At 44.7% G+C, this 20,318-nt stretch overlaps 1 protein-coding gene across 1 annotated transcript in view; it reads right to left on the bottom strand.

Annotated features, from left to right (window-relative positions):
- Positions 1-20,318, bottom strand: part of ABCA13 (ATP binding cassette subfamily A member 13) — a gene marked incomplete at its 5' end in the record, with an annotated part of 245,529 nt that overhangs the window by 63,144 nt on the left and 162,067 nt on the right. The window contains 5 exons of the mRNA XM_081079377.1: positions 6,139-6,247; positions 9,456-9,543; positions 11,396-11,514; positions 14,865-14,934; positions 17,375-17,464. Of these exons, the coding sequence (XP_080935503.1) occupies positions 6,139-6,247; positions 9,456-9,543; positions 11,396-11,514; positions 14,865-14,934; positions 17,375-17,464 (476 nt within the window). The remainder of the gene's footprint in view (positions 1-6,138; positions 6,248-9,455; positions 9,544-11,395; positions 11,515-14,864; positions 14,935-17,374; positions 17,465-20,318) is intronic.

Below are 20,318 nucleotides of genomic sequence, written 5' to 3'. Positions count from 1 at the left end.
ACACAGTGTCTGGAAAATATTCGTTATAACAGTAGAGCTTTTTAAAAACTGATGTGTGGATGTAAATTTTGGAAGCTAATGTGTTGGGGGGAAGAAAGAAGCCACTAACTCCTCTTGGAAGGGTGACAAGGGCTCTAACAGAGGTGGCGTCTGAGCTGGGCTTCGGTGGGTGAAGACAGTGTTCTCTGGGTCCATCCACATCGTCTTCAACTGCACACGTTCTTTCTTCTATGGCTGAATAATATTCCACTTAATGTAAATACTGCATTTTGTTTGTCCATTCTTCTGTCGGTAGACATTTAGGTGGCTTCCATGTCTTGGCAATTGTGATTAATTCTGCAATGAACTTGGGAGGGCAGGGACCTCCTCCAGATCCTGACTTGAACTTTTTTGAATAAATACTCAGAAGTAGGATTGGGATTGCTGAGTCATGTGGCAGTTCTTTTCTTTTTTCTTTCTTTCTTTCTTTTTCTTTTTGGAACCTCCATACTCTTTTCATAGTGGCTGCACCAATCTGCAATCCCACCAACAGTGCACAAGGGTTCCCTTTTCTCCACATCCGCGCCAGCACCTGTTATCTTGTCTTGTTGATAACAGCCATTCTAACAGGTGCGAGGTGATACTACATTGTGGTTTTGATTTACATTTCCCTGATTATTGGTGATGTTGAGCATCTTTTCATGTACCTGTTGGCCATCTGGATGTCTTTTTCAGAGAAATGTCTGTTCAGGTCTTTTGCCTATTTTTTAAATTCAAGTTATTTGTTTGCTATTGAGTTATAGGATATATATATGTGTGTGTGTGTGTGTATATATACACATACATATACATACATACATATATATATATATAATTTTAACTTTGTCAGATATATGGTTTGAAAATATTTTCTCCCATTCCATAGGATGGTCTTTTCATTTTCTTGACTGTTTCCTTGAATTAAGCCAGACCCAGAAGAAAAAATACTACATTACCACTTACATGAAGAATCTAAAATAGTTTAACTCATAGAAGCAGAGAGTTGAACAGTAGTGACCAAGGGCTGGGGGGAGGGGAAAGAGGGAGATGTTGGTCGAAGGGTAGAAAGTTTTAGTCGAGCAGGTTGTAAGTCCAGATAGAGACCTACTTTACAGCATGGGGTTTATGGTCAAAATGCTGTATTGTATACTTAAATACTTGCTAAATGGGTAGATCTTAAGTTTTCTTATCACAAAAATGAATAAATAGGTTAGACAGGTAGAGATAGACAGAATTGATAGATGATAGATACACAGATGATTGATAGATGATAGATAAATAAATGATAGGTAGATAGGTAAATGAGAGAGAGAGAGAGAGAGAGAGAGAGAGAGAGGATGGATGGATGGATGGATGGTTGGATGGTTGGATGGATGGTTGGATGGATGATTGGATGGTTGGATGGATGGGTGGTTGGGTGGTTCGGTGGATGGGTGGATGGGTGGATGGGTGGATGGATGGATGGGTGGATGGATGGATGGATGGATGGGTGGTTCGGTGGTTGGGTGGATGGGTGGATGGGTGGTTGGGTGGATGGGTGGATGGGTGGATGGATGGATGGATGGATGGATGGATGGATGGATGGATGGATGGATGGATGGTTGGATGGGTGGTTGGATGGATGGATGGTTGGATGGTTGGATGGTTGGATGGTTGGATGGTTGGATAGTTGGATGGATGGATGGATGGCTGGCTGGATGGATGGATGGATGGATGGATGGATGGATGGATGGATGGATGGATGGATGGATGGGTGGATGGGTGGATGGGTGGATGGGTGGATGGGTGGATGGGTGGATGGGTGGATGGGTGGATGGGTGGTTGGATGGGTGGTTGGATGGGTTGTTGGATGGATGGATGGTTGGATGGTTGGATGGTTGGATGGGTGGATGGATGGATGGGTGGATGGGTGGATGGGTGGATGGGTGGTTGGGTGGATGGGTGGATGGATGGATGGGTGGATGGGTGGATGGGTGGATGGGTGGATGGGTGGTTGGGTGGATGGGTGGATGGATGAATGGATGGATGGATGGATGGATGGATGGATGGATGGATGGATGGATGTACACATACATACACAGGTGATGGGGGAGCAGGAGAAACGTTTGGAGGCAAAGGAAATGTTTATGGCATCAATCGTGGTGATGATCACAGGTGTGAATTCATCTCCAAACTCATCCAGCTGCACACAGTATTTACAGCTTTTTCCATGTCAATTATACCTCATACAGTGGTTTTAGAAAAAGAATGTAGACATTTGAGCAGAAATGCTAAAGGTGAAGGCGGCCTCAGTGGAGGTGATGTGGGTACCAGGGCCACAGGATGACAGGCCATTGGGTATAAAGGGACGGCCACACTAAGGGGAGGGCGTGGGAGCAGAGCATGAAATTGGCAGCTGGTTTGGTGTGTGCCAATCTAAAGGTATGGACTTCATCACAGAAGCCAGTGGGAGCCATTCAAAGTCCTGATTCTGTGCAAGAAGGACAATTTTACTGTTTTAGAAATACTCCCAGTGAAGCGTCAACATCTCCATTCTTTCTTTACTCCTGAATCAATACAAGTGGAATCTCAGCAGAAATGCTTTCAGAAGAGAGCAACCAGATGGCAAAGGATTCATCCGTGTGTGTATGATTGAAGGGTCAAGTGAGGGGACCTGCGATGGGCACACTGGGACTAGATTTGGGTTTGGTCTCGGTTTTTCATTATTTCTCCAGGGAGGGTATGACAAACAGTTGGGGCATTGCTGAGAGAATCTAGAATAAAGTGAGGAATCCATGCAACTACGAGGAAGAGAAAATTCCAGGGAAAAATAACTATGATTTCAGGTGGGAGTGTAGGTGGCCTGTCTGGGAGACAGCCAGGAGCCCCAGGTGGCTGAAGCTGCACTGCCCAGGGGACATGGTTTGAGAGGAGGCAGGAAGGGCTGCTGGCTGGGACAAGGTGTGCGGGTCCCATAGGTCACAGGTGGCAAGTGTTTGTTTTTTTATCATACAAGATGCTGGGATCCGAGGGGCCTATTCTGTGGGTGGTTGTGGGCACTCATGCAGACAGGAAGCTGTGGGGTAGGGAGCAAGGGGCCCACAGGACCTACCCAAAGGCTGGTGCAGGCCCTGGGCAGGATTAGAGGGCACCTTGAGCCAATGAGTATTGGGGAGGGTACTACAAACATGCACGTTCTGGATTTCAAAGGCAGAAAGGACGATTTGTTGATTAACTGGGATGTACAAGAAAAGCATGGTCAGGATTGGGGGTGTGGCCTTGACTGACTGATTTTCCTTGGAACCCTGAAAAACATTACATGACATTAAGGGACTAAACTGCCAGCGTGAGAATACAGCCTGTGACAGGAAACACATCCCCTGTCCCTGTCTTTCCTGGATGGACGCCCACATCCATGCTTGTCCTCCAAGCTGCAAGCTGTACTTGCAGAGCTCCTTCTCTGTCACCCAGTGTGTCCTGGTCACCTTTGCAGTCACCAAGCAGAGCACTCGACTGCACTCAGACTCATGCAGGAGGACAGATGGCACCTGGGAGGCTGCACTGTGCAAACTGAGTCTATTGATCTAGGCCAGGGCCAGCCTTCGGTCGTTTTAAAAATGACTGCATTTGAATGGGCTACACTACAAACCTACTTTATGTTGAGTGTTACATGTGCTTAAAATTAGGGCTCCAACAAGCTGCCAACTTGCTGGGCCATAGCCAGTGGCCAGCTGAGTCCTGGGTCCTTCAAGTGATCTGGGTCAGCTTTCGGAAAGGTCCTTCATCTCTGAAGCAGGGATGTCCATGTGCCGGAGGCCTCATCACAACAAGCAAGACGCGTCGTCTGTGGGGACACACATCGTGCGTCCAGCTACTATTGACTGGGCACACTGGGACTTCGGATAGGTTGGAACGCTGCAAATTCTGTCTGTTCTGCTGTTTCCAGTTTGCAGAAGGGAACCCTGAGTGGGAGGCCCCATTCCCCAAACCACACCATACCACGGTGGAGAGGGGTCGGATGAGATGGAGTAAAAACACCACAGAATTCCCTCTCATTTCAATGTGGCTTTTCCTTGATTGGGCATTTGCTTGGATACCGTATATGCTTGACTGATTTCCAGAGCTCGTATAAAGGCATTTTAGTCCATTTCTAGTTGTTTATTTAATGTTTCCATAGGGCTTCCTCGTCTGCCATCTTGCTGACATCTAGGTTTTACTCTCTCCATCTGTGAAATGGATTTGCATCTCTGTGCATGCCTGTGGATGTCTATTCTAGTGTGAAAAAGCTGTCATCGTATCAGTCATTTCCAAAAGGACATGTCACTTGTCATCTTAGAGGAAAACTGGCCAGGTCTGACCTAATTTAATTCAATTGCAGCTACTCTATTCCTCCCGCCACACTTTGCAATGGGCAGGAGAAGCAGGCAGGGGCTGTCAATACTCTCAGTGCCACTTCAACTCAATGGGGGAAGATCGGGCAGAACAGGTCTCTGAATGCCACTGTGGGAAACTGCTGAGGAGCAGCAGGGAGCATCTGGACCTCGCAGGAGACTGGTGGAAGCAAAACCAGGAGAGGTATGAATGGAAGGACGTAGAGGTGTGACACTGGTCTCTGTTTCAGAACATGTCCGTGGGAAGCAAGTATGAGTCCATCATCCTAATGACTTCATTGATTACAGAAGGTAGGCAATCTCTTGTTCCTAATAAAATCCTCAGACTACTTTCTATCATTGAAGTCCGTACTAATTTTTGTTTTAAATCCCTACTTTTATAACATTTAAATATGATTATTTTTCAATAGTATATATTGATTTGCCTTCTATTATTACTTCAGAAAATGAGGTGTAACAACACAGCCCACTTTAAAAAATGAAGTTCAATTTTTAAATGTTTTATTAATCATGTATTTATTTTTTTTTTATAAAACACTTTTTAAAAAAATTATTAATGGGCAAGTTTCATTTTTTACATTCTGGTAAAACCTGCTCATCCCCTCTAAATAAACCTGAAGTGTTACATGATCTCACTTCACTCTATAATTAGTGGGTTTCCAAACTGTGAGACCCTACAGAAGGGGCCACAGTGTAAACACCATCAATCAGGCGTGAGTGAGAAAGCAGCTCTGAAACACCACGCGTCAGTCCCTACTCTTGTCAGGGGGCAGTAATGACCTCCATCCTCAAACCCTCCAGGAGTGACCCTGGGTCCATGCTACTGTTCTCTGGAACGCTCCACCTCAGCACCCTCCATTCCCCTTTTCAGTTACTGACCAGCACACCTGGTATTCCCTGATCCCAAACTACGCATCTCCTCTTCTTTGTCTCAGCCCATCAGTGCCACAGACCCGCCGCCATCACACTGTGACCTCTGCTCCCACACCTCTGCTCCCACGCCCCCGTCAGCTCTCCCCAGCCAGCAGCTCCCACTAACTGTGTTTGTCTTTCTTTCCTGTCCGGTGCGAATGATAAGACATTCTAATTTTTGTCTACTTTTATTCCTTCAAACCTCATTCATTCTCATTCATGTTTAATCCAAACCACTAGAAAGAAAACTCTCATGCCTTCACTGGCTGCCTCCTGGCTCTAGCCACTAAAATATTACGGTATGTTTACTGAGCATCTCTTCGACCTTAATTCATAATTGCGTATACCTCTGTTCTCTCTCTAATATAAGATGTTCATGTAAGAGGCATTCAAATTGTTGTTCCCACAATCAGCGTAGGTAATTGATGCATTCAGGGCCCAGCATGAAACAAACGATGTTGTTCACCTTCCCGACACTCGTGGGTGATGTGTGGTAACTGTAAGCACATCTCACAGCATCCCACACGGTAGTCCTTAAAAAGGGAAATTATTCTTGCTTCTGTAAGACATTAAAGTCACGCGGAGAGAACTCTCTAGGCAACTTACTCCCTTCGTTGTACAGATGAGGTCGTAATTTTGAGAAGGTAAACATTTAATGACACCAATAAAGACTAATAGGGCCTCCAACCTTGTATGAATTTAGAAATGGGGTGACTGTCCAGTACAAACCTTCTCATCACTCCTCACGTTCTTACTCAGAGCGCTTTCTGTTTCTCTCCCTTTTAAAAACATTGTCTTTTGAAAGTAGTGAATTATAATGCATAAAAACTGGCATTACCATATTGCCTCCAGTCCACGGCAGGGGGTAAGAGCCTCCACAAAATAAGGTTGTTTAGGTGGTTTAAGTAGGACGGTAGGGAATGCAAACCCTTCTGGTTGTACCACACCTGAAAGAGAAAGACAACTCAATGGCTTTCAGGAATCAGCTCTTATGTCGATTTGTCATCTGTCCTCAGACATGAGGGACACGCGTGTCCATGAACTTCCACAGCTCTGACCCAGGCCTCAGAGGGAAGTTCCCACACGGCTGACAGGGAGCAGTACATTCCAGGCCGCTCATTTTATGTTTATCTCAAGCATATAATTTACAGCTAAAAATAGATTAATTTTCCCCAGAACAAATGTGAATGTTGCTCTGTAATTATATTCTCACAGACAAAAAAGAACCTAAGCCCATCACTTTTTTCTTTCTCCGCTGCTAAGCTAATGAAATTTGACCTGTAAATTAAAAGTGGGGAGAAAGATTTTTAAAAATTACTTTCAAATTAATAACTGAATATGAAACATTACTTCTCAAAAATAAATTGAACTGAACGTTTGCTGAGCATGGAGAATAAAGTAGCACGCCTGCCTGAGTGGGCAGAGGTGATGGAGAAAAGAGAAGACTGAAAATGTTATTGAAGTTGAGATAATAAGTAGCACAAAAAATACTAATTGAACCATCAGTATCTGTATTTCAAAATATCAATATTTTAAGGAAAATTTAAATATATGCATTTAAATATATATAAAATTGAAACATATATACACGGGGGAGGGTGCCAAAAAAATGTATACAAGTGGACACTTTGGTCAACATTGCTCAAGGACACAATAAAACCAAATAACAGAAGGAGGAAGTTAATCTCCTTCAAGGAGCATATTATGACACCTCCAAACAGACTTTTCATGTGGAAATCATGAGTCACAGTTTCTCAGAAAAGCAGCTAAGTAGCTGTAAGGAAAAGGAATCACTCAATGAATATTCAAATGTGTAAAATTCTCTGAGAACAGAACGTCTGCCAAACATCAGCAGTGAGATGTGCTGGGCCTTTTTATCTGAAGTGTATACACTCCAGCGGGTGTTTTGATTAAATAAGCTAAACACTCAAGATGTGACTGAAACAACCCATAAAGGTTTCGTCAGACACATTCTACAAGATAACGAATTTATTCACATTAAGCCTATTCCTGTGCAAATTTTCTATTTGCTCTTCAAAAAGACTGAAAATTGCACAACCTCTTATACACCCTAAAGGCCAAAGTGAAAGGCTGGGCGGAAATGACTGAAGGTTCAGGCAGACATCTGACATGTCACCAGCAGCACGACAGGAATCACGGCTCACAGCCCACTGCATGCTGGGATCACATGCCTTCCCAAGAAGCCACTCAGTGACCATAGGGCCATACCACTGGTTTGCATTCCCACGCCTGGCAAAGCACATGCCAACAACACTGTGGGTACAAAACAGTACTATAATGAGTGCTAGCAAAAGTGACCTCCCGGGGCCACCTGGTCCTAAGTTCTAGCTGGGCGGGTCTTGGGGGTCGTCACGCCCCAGCAGTTAACTTTAGTGGAAGTTTATCTTTGCCTCAAGCAGCCCTGCCCATTGTTTCTGTGCACCTTGGCTCACACACCTTTGAAATAACCCCCCTCAAGAGACACACAATCTTGTTACCTTTTGTGTAATCCCACCCCCTCACCTTGCCTTTTCCCACCTCAATGCCATCTTCCTTAGTATTAAATGTTCCCTCCTTAGTATTAAATGCATGAAAGAAGCTGCAAAACTGTCACTCTCCAGAGCATCTGAGATCTTGCTCCCCAGCAACTGTCATCAGTTTGACTCAAATGAACTCTTATCAAAATGCTCTACAGGTTTGGCCGTTCTCACATTGACAACATCAAAGCTTCAGGAGTCCCTTCTCAAACACGCCCGTACAGAAGGTGAATCTGAGCAGGAGGAAGAAAAGCCAGTGTCCGGCAAACATGTGTCACGCACAGCCCTGAGGCAGAGTCCCCGCGAGCCCGCTGCTGTGCCCTGGTGCCAGAACGCAGAGGCACGGCCATCGGCTGCGAATCAGAAGGTGCGGGGTTAGTGTAGCCCAAAGGGTTAAATATTCCTAAAGGAAATGAACAGATTCCTTCGACAAACTATGTATATTCTAATTACAGCCACATCACGTGTCCGAAAGCCAGCAAATGCATTTCGGGTTCCATTTCTATCAAGCTCTGAATGTTGACAAGTTCATATTGAGCTATGAATCTTCTCCCTCGTGTCGCCTTGGAAGGAAGAGAGATTTGAACACTCAGCTGACAGAGGGATTTCTTAACAGTCTACACAACAACTTAAATTTTTCATCAGGAATTACATTGTGAAATACAACTGTTAAAATTTTCTTCAGGGATTACACTGTGAGGTATGAACGTGGAGATCTTTTATCAGGGATTACATTGTGAAATACCAGTAAAGCACCTTTATTCCACTGAGTAAACCTCCAACACGCACCAGCCCTTATCCTGGTAAGCTTTCCCAGGCACCCATGAACATCAGAGTTCCCCCACAAAGTGGGGAGGGTGCCTGCCTTCCTGGGCTCACACAGATGGTCCTCATTCCGGGAGTTATATGACAGGTTTACAAGTAGACACAACACGCCCACAGTCTCCTCTCCCAACACCAGACTATTTCCCCAACTGCTGAGCCTGAAGCTGAATCTTTCCTCTTTCCCCGTCTTATGGTTGCACTGACCTCCTTCCTTAGGAAAACTTCTGCTATGACTCACCACTTCTGAGTTCCTACGAGAGGACCAAGGCGACGTTCCTCCAGCCCTGCCCTCATTCCTCCCAACTGAAGAGCCCAGCCATTCTCGGTGACACCCAGCCGACCATTCCTAATTAACAGGGTGGTCCTGGCAGGGCTTGAAAACCAGGCCCTACGAGTAGCCCTGCGACGTGGCTGCTTTCTTGGCGCCGGGACTTCCGGAAGATGAGGATGTTAGGACACACGCGGAAGACGCCCTTGGCCGCCAGGAAAACTAAGGATGTATGCAGTTGTCCTGACAATGGTGTCCTGAGAAATAGCTTACCTTCTCATTTTTTTTTTTTAGCTCTCTTAGGTGAATTCTGAGCTTAACAAAAACAGTAACCTATTTACTGTACAGTTTAAAAGAAAATGCTTTGTCTTTCAAGGGCATGGTTATGTATGTCTTTCACAGTAACAAACACTGTGAAATAAACACAGTGAGACATTTGATTTGGTTCCTCCCATGCCCACAAATATATTTGGATTATTGCATTTCCCTAAATGCTGTCTAAATCAGGAAAGAAAAAAAACTTACCTTTGCCAGAGGTTTGGGTTTTGATATACTTGAATTTGCATCTTGAACGGGACCCGGGATTCGCACTCCAAAAGACCACCCTCCAAGCCTGGTAACAATAAACACAGTGTTAGTGTGGACACAGCGAGTGCCAGGACTCCTGACTGGGGGCGTTGTGTCACTGCCTGAACTAGCTACAACGACCTTACAGTCGCTGAGAACCTGTGACACAACCACATAGGTGGGTCAGCATGCAATAGAAAGTGGTGTGGCTCAAAAGGCGGCACCCAGGGAGGGCCCTGCTTATGGAGAAGGTCTGCGTGAGGCTTGCCACTTCAGCAAGTGTGCCTCTCAGAGCTTCCCGTCTTGTTGGGAACAGGCATGTCTGTGATCACCAGCACCCTCATTATTTTCGTTAATGGTCATTTTTCCTACAAATCAGCTATTCTGAACTACTTAGCCCCATGCCTTGCTGAGCTACCCTGCTTTGCATTGTACTGTCTTCCCCACTCGTGCTTCTTAAGCTTCAGTGTAAATATTGCCTCATTCAGGAAGGTGTCCCAGTTTACTTCTGTTGGGGTAGATTTTCTTCTCTTTTGGGTTCTCACAAGACCCTACATTTCCAACAATTTATCAGTTGTCACACTGGTTTTAACAGTCTGTTTGACAGTTTATCTTTCATGCAGCTCTGTGAGTTTTTCCTGGGTGGAAATTATATCTTTTTTCTCCATGTCCGAGGGGCTGTGTAATACTTGGCACCTATTAAGCTTCCTAAAATATTTGACATTAAGAATAAAGGCACACATAGACTCTGTTTCCCACCCTCTGGATAAAAGGAGACTGAAGAAGAAATTCCCATCGTAGGACCCCTACTCTCAGCAGAAACTGAGGCACAGGTACAAGTTTAGTTCCACTCGGCTCAGTTTAACTCCAGAGACACAGACTGAGTGACTTTCAGTGCCAGATACTATTGTTCTAAGTCTTGGGCATATAAAGTCCTGCCTTCAAAAAGCAAAGATTCTGGCATGTTCAAAGATATGAAGATGTGGCAGCAGAAGAGAGGCAGGCAAAGGTACCGCCACCGGGGTGTCAGGTAGGAGGATTCTGCTGGGACGTCGGAGATAAAAAGGAAATGCAACCACAGAACCAGGCTACACTGGCCTTGTCCTGTTCCTAACCAGAAGCCAGGTGCTTTTTCAGAGATAACAGAACGAGGCCACAGATCATGCAATAGGACAATGAGACATGCACACTAGGGAAAGAATTCACCCTAGAATAACCTTTCAATGTCACTGGGTCAAATTCCACCACAGATTACATACGAATCCTCCCCAAAACCATCCAAACGTGTGACCCACGAAAAGCCATGATGCCCTGGTGCCTGCACACTAAGCCCTCATTGTCACAAAAATGTAATGTTATAGAATATTCATAACTTTCCTCTGTTCTCCTTGAAATGTAACGGAAAACCCTCGGTCAGGGCGCCGGGGAGACAAGTGAAGGGCAGGGTGGCAGGCTCGGCGCACAGGCCGGGGGGTGCTCTCGCACTGAAGTGAAGCCATGCATTCGGTGGCGTGGTGAGGGTGACGGTGACCTAAGGCCAAGAGAAGCACTGGTTCCCACCCCTCAGCTCCAGGCACCACTCGGGCTCAAGGACACATGAAACACAAGCTTTCCCCAAAACGGGCTAAGCGGGGAGACGCCGGCCTGGCGGCCACGTCGGATGCGCAGAGCAGCAGCGGTGCCCAGGGAGGCCAGGGGGACACTGCTCTGCCCCCAAGTCGTCTGGGGTCCGACCCCCCAGGGAAAGCGTGAGGTCGGCAGGAAGAGGTCTATTTAGGCGCCAGCATTTCTTGGGAGTTTTTGTGAGTACAAGGTTGGGTTAGACGTCTAACTGCCTGAGAACATTAGGATTTGAAACAATAGGATTTCCAAAGTAATTGCCGAAGCTTTGAGCGCACCTCGGCTTTTCACTCGGCAGCAGCAGATACTCCTCCAGGCGGAAGGCCGACAGGTTCAGCAGCGTGTGGCCCAGGCCGTTGGTCAGGTAGGGAGCGCTGACACTTCCATTTGGACACGGCTTTCATTGTTTTCAAGGAGATAAAACAGAAACTTATAACTCACAAACAGGTTTCCTGCCATTACCTTTACGTGTGACTTCTCATAGCTTTCAATTTCTACTAAATTATCTATGGACTTTTACATATTCTGATATCCCAAATTTGTATAAGAGTCACCTACACCTGAGAACTATACCAGCATTCCACCGAGACCTTTGCACTCAATTCTATCTGGGAACTGCAAATCCTTTCCGGTATGTACGTTTGGGAAGTTTCGCTGGGGTGGTCCTGCATGTGATGGACCTGGAGGAGTCAGAGGCCACCAGTGCGAGGACGATAAGCCCAGGAATTCAAACAGACGTGTTCTTTCCTAAGTGCCTGAAGCAAAAATTACACTTGAGTGCCGGCCTGGCTCAGATTCGTTAAATAGTCTCCCAACAGGGTATGAGGCCGCTCAGTACAACCAAGACCCGGGGCCACGGGGGGCCACACAGCAAAGGCCCTACCCTGCCCCTGTCGGGATTCAGGCTCCATATGCTCTCTCTCCATTTCCCAGAACGTTTAGAAAAGATCATATGCTAGAACAGTCACGACTCTAGGAAATGACACCTCTGGACCTGTCACCTCAGCTTCCAAAGCCTGTTTTCTCATTTGCAAAATGGAAATAACAGCTTACCCAACTCATAGGTTCTGTTAGATAAAGACATACACAAAAGAAAGAGCGTCATATAAATTTAACATATTACTTTCAGGTTCTTGATAGAAAGGCTTGGGGAAAGACAAAAAAGGAAAAATAATCATCATTATCGATTATAATTCAGCCACACCAGTGATCTCACTCACCGGTTCACATAACTTTTTAGTTTCTCTGCCTCCAGCCTGTCTCTTTCCAACCCACCTACGAACACATCACAATATATCTTTAGAAACACTGTTTTCATTTAGATGACTCTCATGCTGGAAAATTCAAATTCCTATCAAGATGTCAAGTCCACTAGAAAGCATCCTCACTCTCTTTCTCACCTCATCTGTTAAGTTCTCCCCAAATATACCCTCTGCAATTAGCTGAATACCTCCCCCCCCCCCAGGTGCCAGGTCTCAGTCTCTGGGACCTGTAAAGACTACCAGACGTAGGAAAGACTTTGCAGATGTTTTTAAGTTAAGAATGCTGAGGGGAGATTGTCCTGGAGCCCCAACACAGTCACATGTACCCTCAGAAAGGGGAGGCAAGGAGGTCAGAGGAAAAGACATGAGGCGACCATGGAAGCCAAGGCTAGGGCGACGTGGCCACAAGTCAGGGACGCAGGACACCAACAGACGCTGGAAGAGACGAGGAACAGATTCCCTCCAAATGCGTATGGAGGGAGCACCTGGATTCCATGCTCGTGACACTGATTTCAAACTTCTGACCTCACACTGTGAGAAGACAATTCATGTCACTTTAAGGCACCCAGTTTGTGGCCATTTGTACAGCAGCCAGGCAGCAGTTCCATCTCTGTGCAAATCACACTCACTCCTGCTCACAAGTGTTTGATCAGCCTACCCAAGGAGAGTTAAGCCCCGAAAGCCCTTGTCCTTCTGAGCCAGCTCACTCCCGTTCCTCTTGGAGCGCTCTCCAAGGGGTCTCCTCTAAACAATGACTCGGCCCTCAGGAGCAGAGCTAACTTTGGAACATGGTTGTTGTTCTGGAGAGGCCACAGCGTATTGGATAAAATCTCAAGGAAGTAAATGTTCTTGTAAACCAGGACTTCGGCATGAACATGAATTTCGGGGGAGAGAAGTATTCACCTGCTGACAGAACACACTTAACTGGGCTTGTGGGCTCTCTGCAGAGCAGGGACTGGCTGTGGGTGTGGGCCTGCCTTTCACACCCCAGCATGTGTCCCATCCGGCCCGGGCCTGCAGAGCACCCCCTTTCCTTAGGACTCATGAATTCCACCTAACAGCCTCTGTCCTCAGGTTCTCTGAGTCCTAGTGTGTGGACCAGCAGTGCGTCCCCAGAATAAGGGTGCCACAAAAAAGCATTCTTTAGTCAAATAATGTGCAGAAAATGCTGCACCCTTTCCACCCATTCTCAGTGCGTTACCAGAGAAGAGCATCTCAGAAGAGCTGCAGCAGAGAAACCTGTTGAATTCAGCTTCATCCAGCGTTTCTCAAACTTACTTGGCTTTGAACTTTACCACGTGAGACCTTTTTCCTGACCCACACTCAAGGTTACTGAAACCTTATAGTTCATGTAGATTGGAGGGAATGTAGGAACATCAGCACCAAGCGTCCTGACTCACAGCCACTCATTCCTCTGCCACTGGCACCCAATCCAATCCCAGGAGATCTTAGTAGCTTGTAATAAAAGGAACTAGTATAACAGATTAAATCAGGGCTGCAGAATAAGAGCACGGAGCGAAAACTCCGAGGTTTCATGACTAAATAGAGTACACAAGGGAAAAAACAAATCACTGTGTCCAACAAAACACCAGCAGAGGCCAGCTGGCCACTACAAAGCAGCAGCAAATACAGCTGAGTTTTCTGACAGCCGAGGCCAAAGGCATCACACAGGACAGTGGGGCCTAAATGTCTGGCACGGGCGCCATGTCATCACTCACGTACATGCGGACGTTTGGTCTAAGAGAAGAAAACAGACCAGATCCACCCAAAAGGAAACTTTGCAAAGTCACCGCACAAGGAAGAGGGACGTCCCCATGGCCACGGAATAGAAAGACACTGTACAGAGGTGCCCGTTCCTTAATAGAGCCTCAGTTAATTTAAACTGAGATTTTTGCTTCTCTTTCTCTGTCAATTAGAGTTGCCACATGAGCTGGTTGGTTGTGGCTAATAGACCCAGGCCTTTTATTAGTTACCTCTGGAGATTTCCTTTGAGTTGAATGCCAATCAGTTTTCCAAATAAATTTCAGTTTGTTCTCCTTAAGCAGACTACAGAGCTACGGCCCTGAGTTGAACAGCAGAATACCCACACGTGTGCATTTTTGTGGGCCTCAACCGTGGAACAGCTAAGTGGTGTCTCAGCCTTTAATATCTAGCTCTCAGAACGCAAGTAATAACATGACAAGAGCCCTAAGGTCATCCTGCATTGAAGTTTGGGAAATTTCTCCCCAAGGGCAATTCTAGCTTCTTCTTCGTTGCTGAAGATTAATGAGGAGGACCAGTGTGAAATCCACACAACACCCGACTTGTACAAATGTTCACTTTATCTACTGAAACTGCCCAAAAGCAGCTCATTGAGTAAACCAAACAGTCACAGAGGCTCACCGAGTTAAGAAAAATGAAGATTTTATAAATGAAGTAAACTCATTCTTGTTACTTGAGGTTTAGACTTTTTTAAAAAAGAGAAAAAAACACAGCAGAAACCTACCCGGCAGGCACAGGAACCCTGGACTTTTGGGTGAGAAAAGAGATCAGTGTTCCAGCAGGAAGAATTGTTCCTAAGAAACAAAGGAGAGACTGGAATGGTCTTTCCGACTGCAACGTTGCATGCCCCAGCAGACCATTTGGTCAGACACGGGGTTCCCATACACTGTCTCCCTCCTCAGAAGGCAGAGCCCCCTGCTGTTGGCACAGCTTGAGCTGTTAATCTGATGACAAGGTTTCATTAGGGACAGTATTTCCAATCCCAGTCAGCGATGCTCTGTCCTGATCATAGAACCAGGCTCCGGGACTTCCGCTGGGGCCCAGGGGCTAGTGGTGAAGCCTAGGCCTCTCGTCTCAAATGCAAATACCTTCAGCACCGACATGCAGCTAATAAACACAGCGAGCTGCTCATTTCTTTTCCTGGCATGACAGCAGTTTAATCACCATGTAAAGAAAAAACAATTATTCTGTTTCCATAGGAAGAAAGGCTGTACAACAAATTGTTATGAAAACAACCTGAAGCCCTAGGTTTTTTATTCCAAAGTTCTCCTATAGCTTTTCTCCTCGTAGGCCTCATACTTGGATTTTTTATACTAATGTTTATAAATCAAAAGTTGCTTTAGTAATGATAATTATTCCTATTTACTCAAAAATTGGGAAAGACAGGAGGAAATTCCCATTTACTGAACCAGGCACCGGTGAGATATTTTTACCCAGCCTCTTACGGGCCCCACTTTTCAGGAGAGTAAGCGGCAGTTCTGAGAGGTGAGGCGCTCCTGCAGGCCAGACTTCAGTAGTCAGGTCCTCGGGGCTTCACGCCCAGGCCACCTGCTCTGGGCTGCGTGGCTCCAGCAGGAGAAGCCATGGTAGAGAAGCCCACCCAGTGCAGTGAAAAGAAACATGCCATTTCTATTAACCAGGTCAGCAGGTATGGCTTCCAGAAGGAAACTTACTTGTTTTAAATAAAATCTTGTGCTTTGATCTGGGACCTTAGTAAATCAAGTCTTCTTTGTACAACATGGACATAAATTATTATTAATGGAAGTATTCATAACACCCTTGTATGAGGCAGCTCCCAACCCCACCCACCCACCAGCCTTTCATTATTTAGACCAAGAAATAGGATAAAAATGGTTACAAAAGGAATAAGAACAGACTAGGTGGATTTCACAAGGAAAACATAAAACCAAAACACAGACCCTGGAAAGCAGGGGAAGGCTGAGGGGGAAAACTGTGCGGTTGGTTTGCAGGAGGGCCCAGGAAGGGAGCCCTGGGAGAGGCAGAGGGGCCTTGGAGACCCACTGCCACTTCTGTAGAAAACTGAAAGTTAGATAGGTGTCTAAACAGAATTTCCAGTGTGTTCTGCTGTCCTTAGCATTGATTCTGCTTTGTCTTTTCTCTCCCTCTTGAGAAACGAGATGAAGACATGTCTTTTTTCAGCCAACTCCCCTTTCTTTGCTGCAGCATGGAGCTGAAAACCGGGCCACTTGGGCCCCGGATTACATTTCAATTTCTCAATTTGCATCCTGCACGTTGCAGTAGAGGGGAGGGAAATAAAAGCATCACCACAGAAGCTTTCATTTAGTTAAATAAATTACTTTGCTTTTCAGGAGAAGACTACAGTGAAACAACATAATTAATTTTCTATTAATTCTTCCTTACTGAGACCATTAATAGTTATTCAGTCTGGCATAACTGCCAACATGACTAATGAGGCAAATCTGTCATCACAAATTAGAGAAACACAGTGCCAATCTTGCATTATTATCCGGATTTTGGTATTTATTACTTAACAACATACACCTTAGTCTTTACTACATCAGTAATGGTTTTTCTCGCTTTCCCGTTTCCTCTCCCCAGAAGTCGGAACCCCTGAAAAGAGGGCCATGCCCTACCTCAATCCTGGTCCCTACAACAGCACTGTGTACATAGCAGTTCCTCAGTAAATAAGTCAACCAACATAAGAGAACAGTGTTCATGAAGACAGGCTTTATCAAGTTTTCATAAAAAAGCTCCTCTCTCTATTATCATTTTAAAATACTAGGGGGAAAAATATTCAAAGTAATTCACTCCCAAACTGATGTTACTGACTTTTTAAGTCCCTTTAGTTTAAAAAGAATTATAATTAATATTTTCATATGCACAACTTTTCCTTAAAAGTAAATAATACATAGTTCATATTTAATTGTTACTTAACTTTTTACCTTTGGGTTTTCTTAAAGAAATTGAATGCTATTAATTACTGATTAATGTTTTTTGCAATAACATGAACCGTGTGTTTACCAAGAACAAAAAGGGTGATTACGTAGCTTATTTCCGGTCATTTTAGATGGCAGCTCCCATTAGGCCTGTTCGTACTAACCTACGTACTAACCTACTCGGGGGCTTTCCGTGTAACCTACACATTCCGTGTAAACTTGCAACATGAAGCGAGAATCGTGGTGGACAACGTCCTCCCTGCCTCCAGGGGTATTGGCTGGCGCTGCCCTTTTGCAGACGGCATCTGATACTTACAAGTCTGGGTTTGGGTCAGCACAGAGCAAATCCTGGTCTTCAAACTTCCGCAAAAGCATGTGGGCAAGACCCATGTCGTCACTCTCACTGCTGATGGTCATGAGACAAAGAAATAAGGTGGGCATCGTTAGTACTCGCCAGGCCCCTCACAGGACAAACCTGACCTGGCAGTGAGCCCTGGGAAGCTGATCCAGGTATACGCTTCCTAGCAGCTCAGGTAAACTTAATCACTCACTGATTTTATGGTAAAGCCAAACCAGCAATGGAATGAAGAAATGTCTTAAAAGCACAGTTTTGCCCCCACAAATAAGCATTTTTATATACTTACCTTCATACTGTTTTATTCTTTCTCATCTTTTCACTTATTATAATATTACCATCTTTGGCGATTTTGTATGGTTTTTAAAAATGATTTTTAACAGCCCCATAATATGACATCATGTGAATATATTAAAATCTATACAGATATTCTCTTAATGTTGGGGCTCTGGTTTGGTTTGAACATTTGTTCTATTACGTAGCCCTGCAATAAAACAACTTACATTTTTTGGTTTCTATATGTGACCTATACTGAATAACGTTTTCTCGGGAGGGGGTCCTCAGTGCAGAATCCCACGTGTGTTTTAGGTACACATTGAATGCTAGTATTTATTTTTCTGGCACAAATCTCAGAAGTCAGTTGACAGGTCAAGCAAGGCCACCCACACTGAAGTTCCTTATTGGAGACACCACCAGCAATAGGGTGTGCTATTCTTCTAGTTTGGGGAGGTATAGAAACAAACCCTGTACTAAATTTTATACATCAATTGTAAGAAAAGTCTTGACTTGAGAAAATGTAGAAGAAATGATATTTTAACCCTCTCTAAATTGGACTGATTGGGAGTAGAGTTCATTTTGATCAATTAAAATTCCAAATTTATAGATTTATTACTTTCTAGAACTTACATCATATCAGTTACAAAATGCTTTTGAGTAGATATCCTTGGGAACACTTGTCCCCAAAATAAAGAAGAATGATGTATTATTAGCCTGATACTTATGTGCAAACAGTGACCTCAAATTTTTTTGCAAAGTAGTACATACATTAACAAATGTACAGACATGATTCCTTTTAAAGAACTTACATTAGTTTGTCCCAGGAAATGTAAACAACCTCAGTGTAACCTTCAATCACTGATTCTTCTGGTTGATTTCTTTGTTCCCCCAAGTAACTTTCTGAATTGTTATCAGCTTTCAAATATAGGAAGTCTGAGTTGTTAGGCTTACTGAACCCCCACACTCCGAAAGTAACAATAAAAGCCCAGAATGAGAAGTGACTTCCATATTTGTGCAATATCGCTCGCTGCATAGATGGGAATTTTACAAAGAGATTCCTAATTTTTCTTAGTCTCTAACATACCAATCTGACATTTTCTATGCTCAAAATTTATCAACTGCTCCCTGTTACTTACCTAAGAGCCTTGAAGTAGTATTTAAATCCACTGCCCTCTTCAGGCCTTGACATCTTGGGACAAACATTGCCCAACATTCTCTCCCAGGAAACGAGGCCCAGCCCAGAGAGCCCGCAGCAGCGCCTTCTAATTGGGCGGACCTGCCTTGGACCTGCCCCTCAAGTGCATCTGCCTCCTGCTACCTGGAGGAAACCATGCCCAGCTGTTAGGGGCCAGTGCCTTCTGCCATGAGAACGCCTCTGCCTCTTTTTCTCTGCTCTTTCTGCTCAGTGGTCCTGACGACGTCCCCACTGGGTTTTAACTGTGGACTTCTTCTCAGTCTCATGACTGCAACAAACAACCCAGGAACGAAAGGGCACAGGCTTAGGACAGTACTTGAAACACGGAGGTTCCCCAAAATAATTTGTTGAACAAATAGTGATATTACAGATGAGCTGAAATCATAGACCTAATCCTTCATCTCCATTTTGGCCTTCCCTGACCTCTTAACATTCAGACAGGAACAACTGTAATGGAAAAGGAAGATGAACTCATGACACCAAATTAGTTTTGTAACTAATTTGTTTTGTAATTAATTGTAATTGTTTTGTAATTAATTAGATGCTGAGGACAACTTTGTTTTCAGAGCAGTAATGTGTGTAAACTTATAATGCAAATACCACTGTAGCATCCAAACCCAAAAAGAATATTTATAGAAAAATACCATGTTTCCCACTGCATAAAATACAGCAAAGATTTTAAAAGACTCAGGTGGCTGTGAAAATCAAGGGAACCTCATGTGCAATGGAGTCGGGAGGCCTGAAGGGGGAGCGCTCGCGCACCCTACTGGATGTCAATCACACATCCCAACAGGAAGAGAGGCTGCTTGCCTGCCCAGCCCTGGCAGGAGGAAGGAAGGTTTTCTCCTTGCCCAGCAACAAGCCCAGCCAAGGGGAACCACCTCAACTCAGCCAGTGAGAAGGCGTCACTGCCCCGAACTCTCACTTTCCACTAAAGGACTTGCATTCAAAGCACGGCCTCTGGCCAACTTCCTCCTTTTCTTCTGTAAAGTAATGGTTCCCCTCCTTTGTTCGCTTGACTTGCCTATACTTTGTGCTACAGCATCCTCATCCCAAATTGCAATTCTTCGCTATCCCCAAATAAACCCATTTTGTCAATAAAAATAGCAGGTTGTTTTATTGTTAAGGTCAACATGGTTTACAACTGGCCTAATATGATTCCCTATGGCCAGAAATACTCAGTGATGAAACATGCTGAAATGGACAACAAAGTTATGTCCCATAAGTAGGCAGTGAGACCTCTGTATTAAGAGCTTTCAAGTTTCTGACAAACGAGAAAACACTTAAACAAGGAAAGAGACATATTTTCCACTGAAATGTTGTCCATAAAAAGAAAACGTTATTTGTGGCACCTGTGAAAATTCTCGATTGCCCTCTTTTGATCTATTAACCCAGGAACAAATACGAAAGTTTAAAATACTTTTTCTGGAAAAA

This window comes from Rhinolophus hipposideros, assembly GCF_964194185.1.
Source record: "Rhinolophus hipposideros genome assembly, chromosome: 18".
Taxonomy (NCBI): Eukaryota; Metazoa; Chordata; class Mammalia; order Chiroptera; family Rhinolophidae; genus Rhinolophus; species Rhinolophus hipposideros.
This window is presented reverse-complemented; position numbering and strand designations above follow the sequence as displayed.